The sequence below is a fragment of the Alligator sinensis genome, unplaced genomic scaffold, assembly GCF_000455745.1.
Source record: "Alligator sinensis unplaced genomic scaffold, ASM45574v1 scaffold215_1, whole genome shotgun sequence".
Classification (NCBI taxonomy): Eukaryota; Metazoa; Chordata; order Crocodylia; family Alligatoridae; genus Alligator; species Alligator sinensis.
Window position 1 is genome coordinate 185187 of NW_005842259.1, and position 11281 is coordinate 196467.

At 46.4% G+C, this 11281-nt stretch overlaps 1 protein-coding gene across 3 annotated transcripts; it reads left to right on the forward strand.

Annotated features, from left to right (window-relative positions):
• The first annotated feature begins 517 nt into the window (after positions 1–517).
• On the forward strand, positions 518–10984 carry CENPM (centromere protein M). Of its 3 annotated transcripts, none has more exons than XM_006027644.3 (6): positions 518–576; positions 2347–2426; positions 6353–6451; positions 7754–7833; positions 8302–8393; positions 9493–10981. In XM_006027644.3, the coding sequence occupies exons 1-6, from the start codon at positions 526–528 to the stop codon at positions 9616–9618; spliced, it is 528 nt and encodes a 175-aa protein (XP_006027706.1). In that variant the 5' UTR covers positions 518–525; the 3' UTR covers positions 9619–10981. The 3 variants fall into 3 exon arrangements, with proteins under 3 accessions (XP_006027706.1, XP_006027707.1, XP_006027705.1); XM_006027643.3 differs by lacking the exon at positions 518–576 and adding an exon at positions 1023–1448 and having other exon boundaries at positions 9493–10940; XM_006027645.3 differs by lacking the exons at positions 518–576; positions 6353–6451 and adding an exon at positions 1014–1448 and having other exon boundaries at positions 9493–10984.
• The last annotated feature ends 297 nt before the right edge of the window (positions 10985–11281 follow it).

Sequence of the window (11281 nt, forward strand, 5' to 3'; positions counted from 1 at the left end):
ACAGAAACAGATTCCTCCAACTATCACAGCCCTGGTCTTCTTTTTGTCCTATGGTGATTAGAAGAATCTGCCCAAATTCACAGATTCTGGTTGATGTTATGAACTTGTTTCTGTGAAAAGTTGCTGCTTTATGGAATATCTTTCTTTCTGTGTGTACTCATTTTTACTGACTGCCTGTCTTGCATTCACACCAGCCCAGCCTCTGGCTTCTTTACTAATCATTGCATCCAGGAAAAGCACACACCAACTGCAGGTGCTTCCTCAGCCTGATAAAGGGTATTTAAACCCAAAAGCTTGCTAAGAAATTTTTTTCCAACTATTTGAGTTGGTCTAATAAAAGATATCAGATTTACCCAAAGAACCTTGTCTGCCTCGCTTTTACTGGTGCATGTATGCATCAAACTAAGGACAATGACAAGTAGTTAACCTAACGACTGTATTCTGATTGAAAAACTAGTTTGCCAATAGGATAGGAAACCTAGGAGTTGTACCTCCCCATAGGAAATGGATCTGGAACGGCATAAAATGACTGAAAGCAGAACGAAGCTAGGTGTTGAAAAAGGCTGCGTAAATCAGGTAAGGCTCACTGGGGGTTTAGGGCAGAAAGGTTTTTGTTTTATGGATGTCTGCCCTAACTATAGGATCAGTTAAGGTTAGAGAAGTTTGAACTGAGCTGAGCTGGAAAGGCTGTGATTCAGACAAGGTACACTATGATCTTCAGAAGGAGGATCCTAGAGCACCCTTAATGATCCTGGCCCCAGTCCAAAGATTGCTGCAAAGTAGTGAGGAAGAGGAGGCAGGAAGATGCATGGATAGCATGCTGTTTCTTTGTGGCTGTGTATTCCTACTGCTACTGGTAGGGTCCTTGCCACACGTTATATTTAGGGCACTTTAGCTGCATTTAAAATGGTAGGACCTGAGCATTCAAGCAGTAAAACATGTGCTAAGTGCCATTGTAGTATAGCAGTTAGGAGAGAGGAAACTCAGGTGCAGTGCTAAGGCTGGGACTGTTTATCGTCCCAGTACCAAACCACAATCAGTTCAAGACTCCAGCGCAGTGGAGAGGCCGGGACTGACAACCGTGCCAGCTGATGCAGGACAGCTGAAAGCACCGGTAATGGAGCAATGCACCAGCGCCTATCCTCGGCGCGTCGCAGCACGTGATACCCGCGCATGCGCAGGGGACAAGCACCCCAGCGACAGGCTGCCGCTTCCTGCCCCACCCCTTCTATCGTAACGCCCACACGCATTCCCGAACGCCTGCGGACGACACGCATGCGCATTGGCCCGCAGCGCTTCCGCTTCCCGACGTAGGCCCCACCCCCACGCAAGCTGCGTGCCGATGACGTTATATGCAGCGACAGCAGCGATTTGAATCGCAGCGCGCGAAGATGTCGGTAGTGCGGCCCTTCGACAAGCTGCCGGTGCTCAACTCCGCCGCCATCCTGGTGAGCCCGGAGCGGCAAGCCGCGCCCGCCCGCCTTGCGGGGCCTGAACCCCGGCCCTGGCCGAGCGCGGACGGCCGTTGGGGCCTGTCCCGGCTCCCCGTTGGTGTCTTTCGTTCGATAGGCCAGCTCGAGGCCGAGATAATCGTGTCTTAAGGGGCAAGGTTCGGGGGCTGCCCCTTCCTGTCCGCTGTACTCTGTTGCCCATGCCCTCATGCTTCTTGCCTTGGTCCCTCAGCTCCGCCTGGGGCTCCCGCCAGGGCCAGGTGCAGGACCCTGGTTTATGGCTGCCCTCGGGGGTGGATTAAGATTAATCAGGGCGCTGGGCAAATAAAATTGGAGGCCCCCCAAGAGGCAAGGGCAGGTGTCCTTTGCACCTGCAGGGGGCTGCAGCTGGGCCTCCTTGGCGCATCTGGGGCAAGCTGGGGGCGCAAGCGCTGCTGAGGTGGAGGCAGCCCCAGCCCAGCTCCTCTGCCCAGTGGGTATCATGCAGCCGGGGCTGTGGTCCCCCAGCACCAAAGGATGGGCCAGGGCTGGCATGGGGTGTGAGGCGTGAGCTCTGCCCCTGGCTGCCCACCCGACCTGCTGCTAGCCTGGGCAGGGTGGGATGGGGATATCCCATCCTGTCACAATGGCACTGGTGCTGGTGGCTACCTGCAGATGGCAGGGAGCAGGAGTGGGGCCACCTGGCAGCAGACAGCTTGGGGAAGCCACTGCCACTGGCAGGGAGCCCTGTGTCTGTCCCTGGCCAAACCAAAAAGGAGGAAGCATGCACTGCTCACTCCAGATGCCCATGTCCAGGATTCCTGCGTGCTGCCCCTGGCACCCCAGGCCTGTGCATTTTTTTGGCTGCCCTTCATCTTTAGGTAGAGATGCTAATGCCTTTTTTCTTGCTGAGCAGTTGGTGGGCACCGATGAAGATCTCCAGAGGCAGCTAGCACAGACTATTCTTAAGGAGAAAAAAGACTTCAAGATCAGCATGTGAGTGATGAAGCAAGGAGAGGAGAGAGAAACCCTTCCTGGTTCTGCCTTCTCCAGGCTTCTCGGAGTTCCCCTCTGCTTTCAGAACCCCCCCGACATCCTCTCTGGTTCCAGAATCCCACCTTGTCAGGGTTTCTCTGCATCCCCTCTGCTCCCAGAGCCCCACATCTCGAGGTCTGCTCAGTTAGCTCTATGCAGGTTGTATAGAGCCTGGGCCTGCTTTGCGTGGGTGACAGAGTTAATGTGGAGGTGCTGTGGGAAGCACTGTGGCTCGTGCTTCTTAAATGCAGACTTTTGTGAGCTAGTAGTAACAGTGAGAGCCAGCAAAGCCCAGCTGAGTTTACTGCTTTTTCAGAGTGCCCAGAGCAGGCTCTATCCTGCTGCGTCTGTGTGACTGATACTGACAGGTAGAACAAGACACAAATAGCTTTTTCTGTAGGCAACAAAAGTTCAGGCTAGGGGGCAGGTTCGGGAGGGGGAACTTGACCCCATTCTTTTGAGTAATATGAGCGCTTGACAGTCTTCCATGTGTAGTATGAGCATTTGACTGTCACTGTCTGGGGTAGTATATTCATAGAAATTAATTTCCACCTTCGTGTGGGGGGAAAAAACACTACAGGGACTCATAAATTAATGGTAGGGAGTTGAAGGCAAGTGTAGCTGCCTAAAAACTGATTTATTTCAGGTTTCTTTGTAAGATGTCAGCTGACTCTTGTACTTGTTTGGCAAAAGCTTCTAGCATAGTGTCTGGGCATGCATATTGCTTGCCTTCTTCAGGTCACTGAGCAGCATTTGGAATTGTAATTCCAGCTGACTCTATCTTGGCAATCTGATTGCTTAGCTTGTTGCTAATGTGATGACCTTGTCAATTGTCTCCAAGAGTGACTGGAACTTGGATCGCAAAGTACATGTTGTTCTGTTCCTGGAGTCCTAGAACTTGAATGTCTCTCCACCATCATAGCTAAGCCATGGAACACTTTCAATTCTTAAACACGGTGAAAGGCACCAGATCGTTTCCCTGGACTTGTCAGTAAATCTCACTTGTTTCAGCCACTTTTACAAATGAGATTACAAAGGAAAGTGTTTCAAATTAATTTTATAACGTGCCTTTAACTTTTAAATTCTGACATCTCAGAATAACTTCTACAGTCCCTTTTCCCCACCCTAAATCTGGCCAAAAATTCTCCTCTAGCTATACATTGTTTCATCCGCTTAAGGGAGAAAGATCCCTTTGACCATTTGGGGGATGGATGTCCATAGATCTCAGTGGCTCCACACATCTCTGTCTCTTTCTAGAGAAACATACATCTTTGCATAATACGCCTTGGAATTATAGGGCTGGAAGGGGTCTTGAGCACAGTTCTCTTGCTCTGGTGTAGGATCAGGTTTATATAAGTAAATGATAATATCTTGGGTTAGAAAGTAGTTCCTATATTCATATTTTATAGGGTAGTCCTAAGTAGGATTATCCCTGGAAACGTGGAGAATTTCTCATGTTTGCAGGGATTATTTTCTTTGTAGTCTTAGAGGAAATTTTAGGGGATTTGTTGGATCATGTATACTGCAGAAACAGGAATTATTTTACATGCTGACACACTCTGGCCTACAGAAGTTCTAATTATAGCTTGTCTAGTGCTTCCATTTTCCTTCAGTGAAACAGGAGTTGAGAAGATGGTGTTTTCATTTTACATATTAGTACTGTAGCACTCACATCATCATTGACACTGATCCTACACACAACAGCCTCTGCCCAAAAGAGGTTATACAAAAATAATCTGCGTTTGAAGTGTGTTTGTTATTAAAATAAACAAGGAGGTAATCCTCTCTGTGAAGGAGGCAAGGCACTCTGTAGCTCTGTTTGCCATTTCTGTGCAGTCTTTAACGTGGTGCATGCCTTCCTTTCCAGCTCTGTCCAGCAAGGGAGGGACCATGTTTGCAGCATTGCTGGTGCTGCTGCTGTTTCTTTTTGCTTATTCCCTGTGCCTTATGTGCAGAATTCACAGTGTCACTTGTAAACTTTCCTGAGTCTCCCAAGCTGTTGGGCACTTGCTCAGTCCTTCAGGATGCCTAGGAATTGGGAGATTCCTCCTTGCCTTCCTGAGCCATCCCAAAGTGTCTGTCAAGCTGCAGTTCCCCCAGGGGAATTCTTTACACACCTACATTAGTTATTGAGGTTGTCCTGACAGTATCTGTCGCTGTCACTGAAAGCTGCCAAGCCAAGATCCTATCTATTTGCAATGCCCAGCTGCTGACCATGGGTGATCTCCAAGAGATGTTGGTTGCACATGGTTGGGATTTCAGGCATTCCCTTCATTTCTCCGACTACCTGTAATTGGGAGATCTTGTGAATGAATTTGAGCCTTGGCCAAAGTTTACAGACCTGGGTTTGGACAGGAAGGCCCATTTATCTGTGTACTTCCTGTGTATGGCCAGATGTCAACAGCCTTAGATCCTCATGCAGGACAGAAAGAGTCATACCCTTCAGCTTTTAGCCTCTGCTGCTTTGTCTTTGCAAAGCCGCCTTTTTTTTTTTCCTTTGCAAGTTCTTGGCTAACTCCAGCAGCCAAATGCTTTTGATCCCTTGCAAACCCTGTAGAGTTCATTCAGTGAGGGCTTCCTTGTGGATGGTGTCCAGTAACTAGCAACCCCTTAATCTTTCTGATCTCTGCTTCACCTTACTTCTGATGTAGTTGAGATGCTAGTGCTCTTGGTTTGATGCAGCATCTGTCTGCCTATACAGCATGATTCTACCTGGAGAGATGGAAGACACTACAGTTTATGTAGTGAAATAGTAGTTACTGTTTTTTGTGGTTTGTTTTTGATTGTTTTCCTTCTTTCTTGGATCACATGTTACTGAAGTAGGCTGTTGTGGAATGTGGAATGCTGTTTACTGACATCTGCAGTGCTGCTTTTGAGTAGGACAAGGAAATTCTGCAGTCAGCTGTCTTTCTGGGGGGAATTCTAGGTCACTGTAATGTATTGACTAGATATTGCCATTTCCCTAGGAAATCAGTAATAATGGATGTATTATGGCACATTTAGTGATGGTTTGGTCATGATTTGTTCCATCTGTATTCTACATATTGGTGGAAAATGACTCTTTCACACTTTCCCCTACTCTCCCGCAGCAGCTTGAGAGACATCATGGGAAGACATGCTACATTGACTTTGTTTACAGTGGGAACATTATGTAATTCCCTTCTGCAGTTTCAGTAATGATGGTAATAATGGAAGTTGTGACAAACTCAATCCTGGTCTCTTGACTACTGTCTGCTAAACTTATAACCACTGAGGCAGTAGGAGAAAAGGAGATACTGACTTTAATGCAACAGTACGAGCTTCATCTAAGCTACAGAATCCTGGCTAGTGAAGCTGCATTGGCGGCGAATATCTGATTCATAGCTTAGATCTGACGCCATGCTTTGCACCTGTGTATTCAGAGCATAAAGTGAATTTCCCTACTGGGTATATGTGACTAATCTATCCAGGATTGGAGTGAATGTGGTGGGATCCTCTTAATGGACATACATGGGCAAGAAAAGAAATATAGCCAAGAAAGCTTTAGATTTGATTATTGGAGGTTTGATTGGACTGAGAATTGCTTTAATAATTAGAATGGGGACAGCCAAAATCCTTGGAGAGAATTCTTCATGTGAGGTGACTTCCTTAAGCACTTTGCCACTAGCTCTAGTTTATGCCAGTGCATATCAATTATAGCTGTTGGTGGCAGTGAGCAGATTAACATGGGACCTTTATATGTTGCTTCATCAGATAATGTCTCCTTTTAACCTGATTAGGTACCAAAACTCGTAACAGTGAATATGTTCCCTGGTAGCTATCCTAGCCAAGCAGCTACCTGGCAGAGCAGGATCTGCTTTGCCAATCCATAGTCATTGACTAAACATGTAAACCTTTTTGTCTTTCAGCCATCTGGCAACCTCTCTTCCTTTACCTGCCGAGAGAGATCACATTCGGCCCCGGATTGATCTTATTGTGTTTATGATTAACGTACAAAGCAAATACGGGTAAATACAGAAGGGGCAGGAATGGGAGGAGGCAGGGGTTAAGCAAGAAGTGAGTGTAGTTTGGAAATAAAACTGATCCAGCTGCAAAATCTATTGAGTTGGTCAGCAATATAGAGTAATTTGACTTCTGGATTCAAGACTGACTGGGCTAGAACAGTGGTTCTCAATGTTTTGGCCCTGTGGGGCTGTTCCATGGGCTGAGTTGAGCCCCCACCCCTTGTGCTGGGATTGGGCCCCAGGAGCCCAGCACAGAGCTCAGACCTCCCTATGGATCTCCCCCGCTGCCAAATTTCTGGATGTGAGCTGGATGACATGGCACTGTGGGCTGGGGCAGGGAGGATTGAGCAGCCCTGTGCTAAAATAACCCTGTAGTACAAACAGCTGTCATCTTGCCTCTACAAGTGGAGGAGATGGATGAACCCGCTGTTCAATGACAAACCTAATTATATCGTGCTCTGTCATGGGGGAGAGCAGAACTTTTCCTGATACCAGGTAGTGCTCAGTGGTGGAAGGGATGCAGGTTGTAATCTGGAAAGGTAGTATGCCCAAGATGGGTAGCTTCCTCTTTTAGGTATTGGTAATATGTGGTTAAGCAGGCTTAGGCTAGGCAGTCTAATTGGACTTGAGTCAGTAGTTGTGTGTACACCCTTGTTTGATATTTACCAGCTAGGTCTGCTCGATGAGACTCGGGCTCTATCAGTTAGCCCTGAAAACAGAACCTCAGATTGAAGTTGCCATTTAATTCTCTCCACACCCTTGCTCTTCCCTCTCCACCAGTGCCTCACAGTCTGCGGTTTCCCCTGGTACATGCATTTTGCAAAACAACTCAGTTAGCAAATGTTGGTTTTCCAAACTTGTCACCTCATTCCAGGTTTGAACTTGGCTTTGAAAACAATGAGTTGTTTCAAGCATCCATCAAGAAAGAAAGTATTAAAATATACAAAAGCTGGGAATTTCAGAGGTTGAGTGAGCTAGGCACCCAATTTTCTCCTTGAATCCCAGTGGGAGTTGAGTGCTTAATTCCTGAAAATATCATCCAAGATGTTGGTTGGTTTGGACAATGTTATTTTGTGTGTGCATCTCTTCCTGCCTATTATATGAACAGCACTGTTATCTAAGCAAAAAAGAAAGCTCTTCAGCTGTGCAGATTGCATTTGCCCATCCCCCACTGATGCTCAGTAGGAGATGGATGTCCTTAGGTCTGTCATTTGTGCTTTGGCTTCCTGCTGTGGTAATAAGGGTACTACCATTAGTCTTGCCTCCTGGTCTAACCGGATGTTTTGTTGTGCCTTTTTTCAACAGCTTTAAGAATATTGAAGCTTCATTAGCCCATGTTGATGCCAACTTCTTCCTTGGGAAAGTCTGCTTCCTCGTTACAGGTGGTACGTATAACCAAGTACCAACCTTTTTCCCCTTTTGGTCTTGCTCAATCTCTGCATTGGAGCTGGGAAAGCCTCCCTTTAAAACAAGCAAAGCCTACAGCTTGCAGCACAAGCTCTTTTTTAGATGTAGTTGTTTTCTTTTGACTTCTGCTGCTTGGATCATGTCTTGCTGCTTCCTCCTGGATCTTTTTCTCTTTGTATCCCCACCCTTCAGATCTGAATTGCTATATTGATTTGTTTGGTGCTGAAGAGGGGTTGTTTGGGGTATTTTTTGAGGGCTTCCTCCCCCTGTGGACCTACCTCACCGGTGATGTCAACATCATTTTGTTTGTTACTGCCTGAATGAGCTGTGCTGATGAGGACTATGCTGTAAACTGGCTTTGGATTCTATGAGGAACTGAACATTCCATGGGAGAGCAGCAGTGAGGCTTGAAACATGGTCAAACTCTTCCTGCTTTCCCTCCATAGTTGGTCGGGTGAATCACTGCAGCGTAGACATGAGTGCTGTCCGGAAACTGGGAGATGTGTATTGTAGCCCCCTCGTATTCTGCGAGTTGGAGGTATGGATGCTTAATTTTGTAGCTGCAAATGGCTGGGGTGGGGACAAGGGGAGTTGATCAAAACTTTCTTCTTGAGAGCAGTATTGGTATGCCAGCAACAAATCATGACAAGGGATGTAGCTTAAGCCAAATCTTTGCTAAAAGCTAAGTTCCTTTGTCCATTTTAGAAGGATAGATATTGGAATCAATACATGGTTTGAAACTTGTTTTTGTTTTCACTTTGGCACATGAAGACCCAGTTCCTCCACTAAAGGGTGCACTAGCTCTAAAGCAGTCTCCCTCCTGAGCTACCATCCCCACCCGTCATGAGAGTCCCCTTTACCCTGCCCATGAAAGATGCTTCTCACCACCCAGACTCCACAAAGTGAGGCAGTGCTGCTTCCGAAGGGCACTTCCTTCTGCAGGCTGCCATGTCACTTTTTTTTTTGTTTTGTTACTTGTCCGAGGGACAAAATCTGCAGAATTCAGAACGGCGTGATCCTTCTGCATGCAGTCACTCATGAACCTATGATATATCCTTGATTATCCAAACCCTTTTGGAAAGTGTCTCTAAAAACTGTCTGGATAAGTGTGACTACAGCATCTTGTGAGGCACATGATGCATAATAGAATACCATACTGAATATAATGGCTCACATATTATAAACAGTAAAACTTGAGAGAGCGGTTAGTTTGTACAGTTACTGCATTGCTTAAGAGTAGAGATACAGTACAGTGTAAAATAGGTCTTAAAGAGAAACTTATTGTGTAGTACCAACAGTGCCAAGTGAGTTATACGAATGGCAACTTTTGTTTTGGGGTAGGTTCTGAAAATGGGGGAGGCTGTGGTGAATGGAACGCCTCTCGGCCTCTGCTCAGGAGATCAATTTTGACTCTGCCCTCCTGTTGATCAGAGAGAAGTGGGTGGTGTTCTCCACCATGTCTTCAAACTGTGTAACCCCGCCCTGCCTTCTAGTAGGCTCTGAGCAAACAAATGGCAGGCTTAGGAACTGCTCTGTCCAATTGTTATAGGCCACAGTTAATGTGGGTTCCTGCCCTCAACCCAACAGCGGCAAGCTTGGCTTATTGCTCCCTTTGTTTCCTCCCTTCTCTCTTTCAGTTGGAAGGGATCAGAATCTCCACAGCTCAGCGGCTGCTTCGGATGTTGCAGATCTGTGCTGGCCATGTACCAGGGGTTTCTGCCCTGTTTTTCAGCTCCTTGATGAGAAGCTCCAATGATGAATAGCCTCCTAACATCAGTCCAGTAATGTTCTTCCCCCTTCTGACTCAGTGTTAAGATAGTGAAACAGGTACCCTGCTGGGAAGCGTCTTATGTTCTCTAACGAGGCCACCTTGCCCAGAGCTGCCCATCTTTCCCCTATGGGAAAGGTTGAGTTCCTGTTCAGTGGCCAAAGTTAGGGAAAGGAGGCCCTTATGCATTGTTATTACTTTTGAATCTCCGTTCCCCTTTTTCCAGTTAACACCACTATTTGCTAGTGACCAGGAGCTATGTAACACTCAGAGCTGTGAGGGAGGAGGGCACAATTCATCAGGTCAATGCATATCAGGAGCAGGTAGCTGTACTTCAGAAGCACCGCAGTGAGGAAGAGCAGCATTGCAGTACTAGTGCTCCCCTCCCACCTGGCATCTGACTGACTGCCTCACCACAATTTGGCTGTCTTGACTAGGGTTAAAAATTCACTTCCTCAAACAATGGCCTGAAAGGAAGGAACCAAGTTTAGCAGGAGCCAGACATACAGCAGTTGGCAAAAATAAACCAGCTGCTGATGTGTTGTGAGCAAAGACAAGCTGGCTTTGCCATTCTAAGGCTTTGACATCTAACTGAAGATGGATTTGAAGGGTTTAAAAGGGACTGTCTGGCAACTTAGCTTGCTTGTTTCTCTTCAAGGAAAAAAGTACTTTCTCTGAGACAGGACCAGCAATCAGTGTTTGGTGGGGAAACTGTACCCTCACTATGCTCCTGAGTCACAAGAATGGCTGGGATGCTACAACTCAAAAGCTCCCACAGGACTGCATGCATTTCAAGCAGTAGATAAGATGTCTAGAAGGGACTGAGACTTGTCTAGTAGGCTTGGAAAGGGTGCAGCTATTAAAAATGTGTGTAGAAATGTGTCTTCGTCCTGTGAATGAAGACCCATAAAACCCTTTTGATTTCAAGGTCTAACTCAAATTTGTTGATTGTCTCCAACTCTTGTTCACTTCTGCAACTCAAGCCTGTAAAATCTGGAGAGAGATCTTTTATCTGTCCCTCTTCCACAGACCTAGCACTTCTTTGCATTCCACCCCTGCACCCCCCAAGGGAGGATGGGGATAGATATGGCTAACCTGGCTGGAAATGTGCTGTATAAAATGCACATGCTGCTTGCAAGTCAGACTCACAGATTTTCACTGTCAGTAATTCTCTAGATCAGACTGGTCTGACTCAAATAGCAGTAATAATGGGGTAATCTCAATGCAAATTAATGCCAGGGATTGAAAGTTTATTTTAATAAAATGTACAATAATTAAAAAAAACTAATCCAACCTCATGCTGTTTTCTGATTATGGCTACATGCTGTGAGTATATTTGCCAGGAGAACTGATTGCTTTTCATGAGTGTGCTGCTGTTCTGATGTAGAGGTAACACTGAGGATTTAGTGCAATTTCAGTTACTTGAAATGGACTGCAGTTTCCACTTTAACCAGGAGATGGTGGCAAGAGCTTGTCAATTTTAGAAAATCCCCTGTACAAATACCCTTGTCAGGCTGAAGTAGCCTTTGCAGTTGGTCTGTGCTCTTCCTGGAGGATAGACCAACTGCAGGTGCTTCCTCAGCCTGGCGAAGGGTATTTGTACCCAAAAGCTCGCAAAGAAGCTTTCCCACTATTTTAATTGGTCTGATAAGAAACAT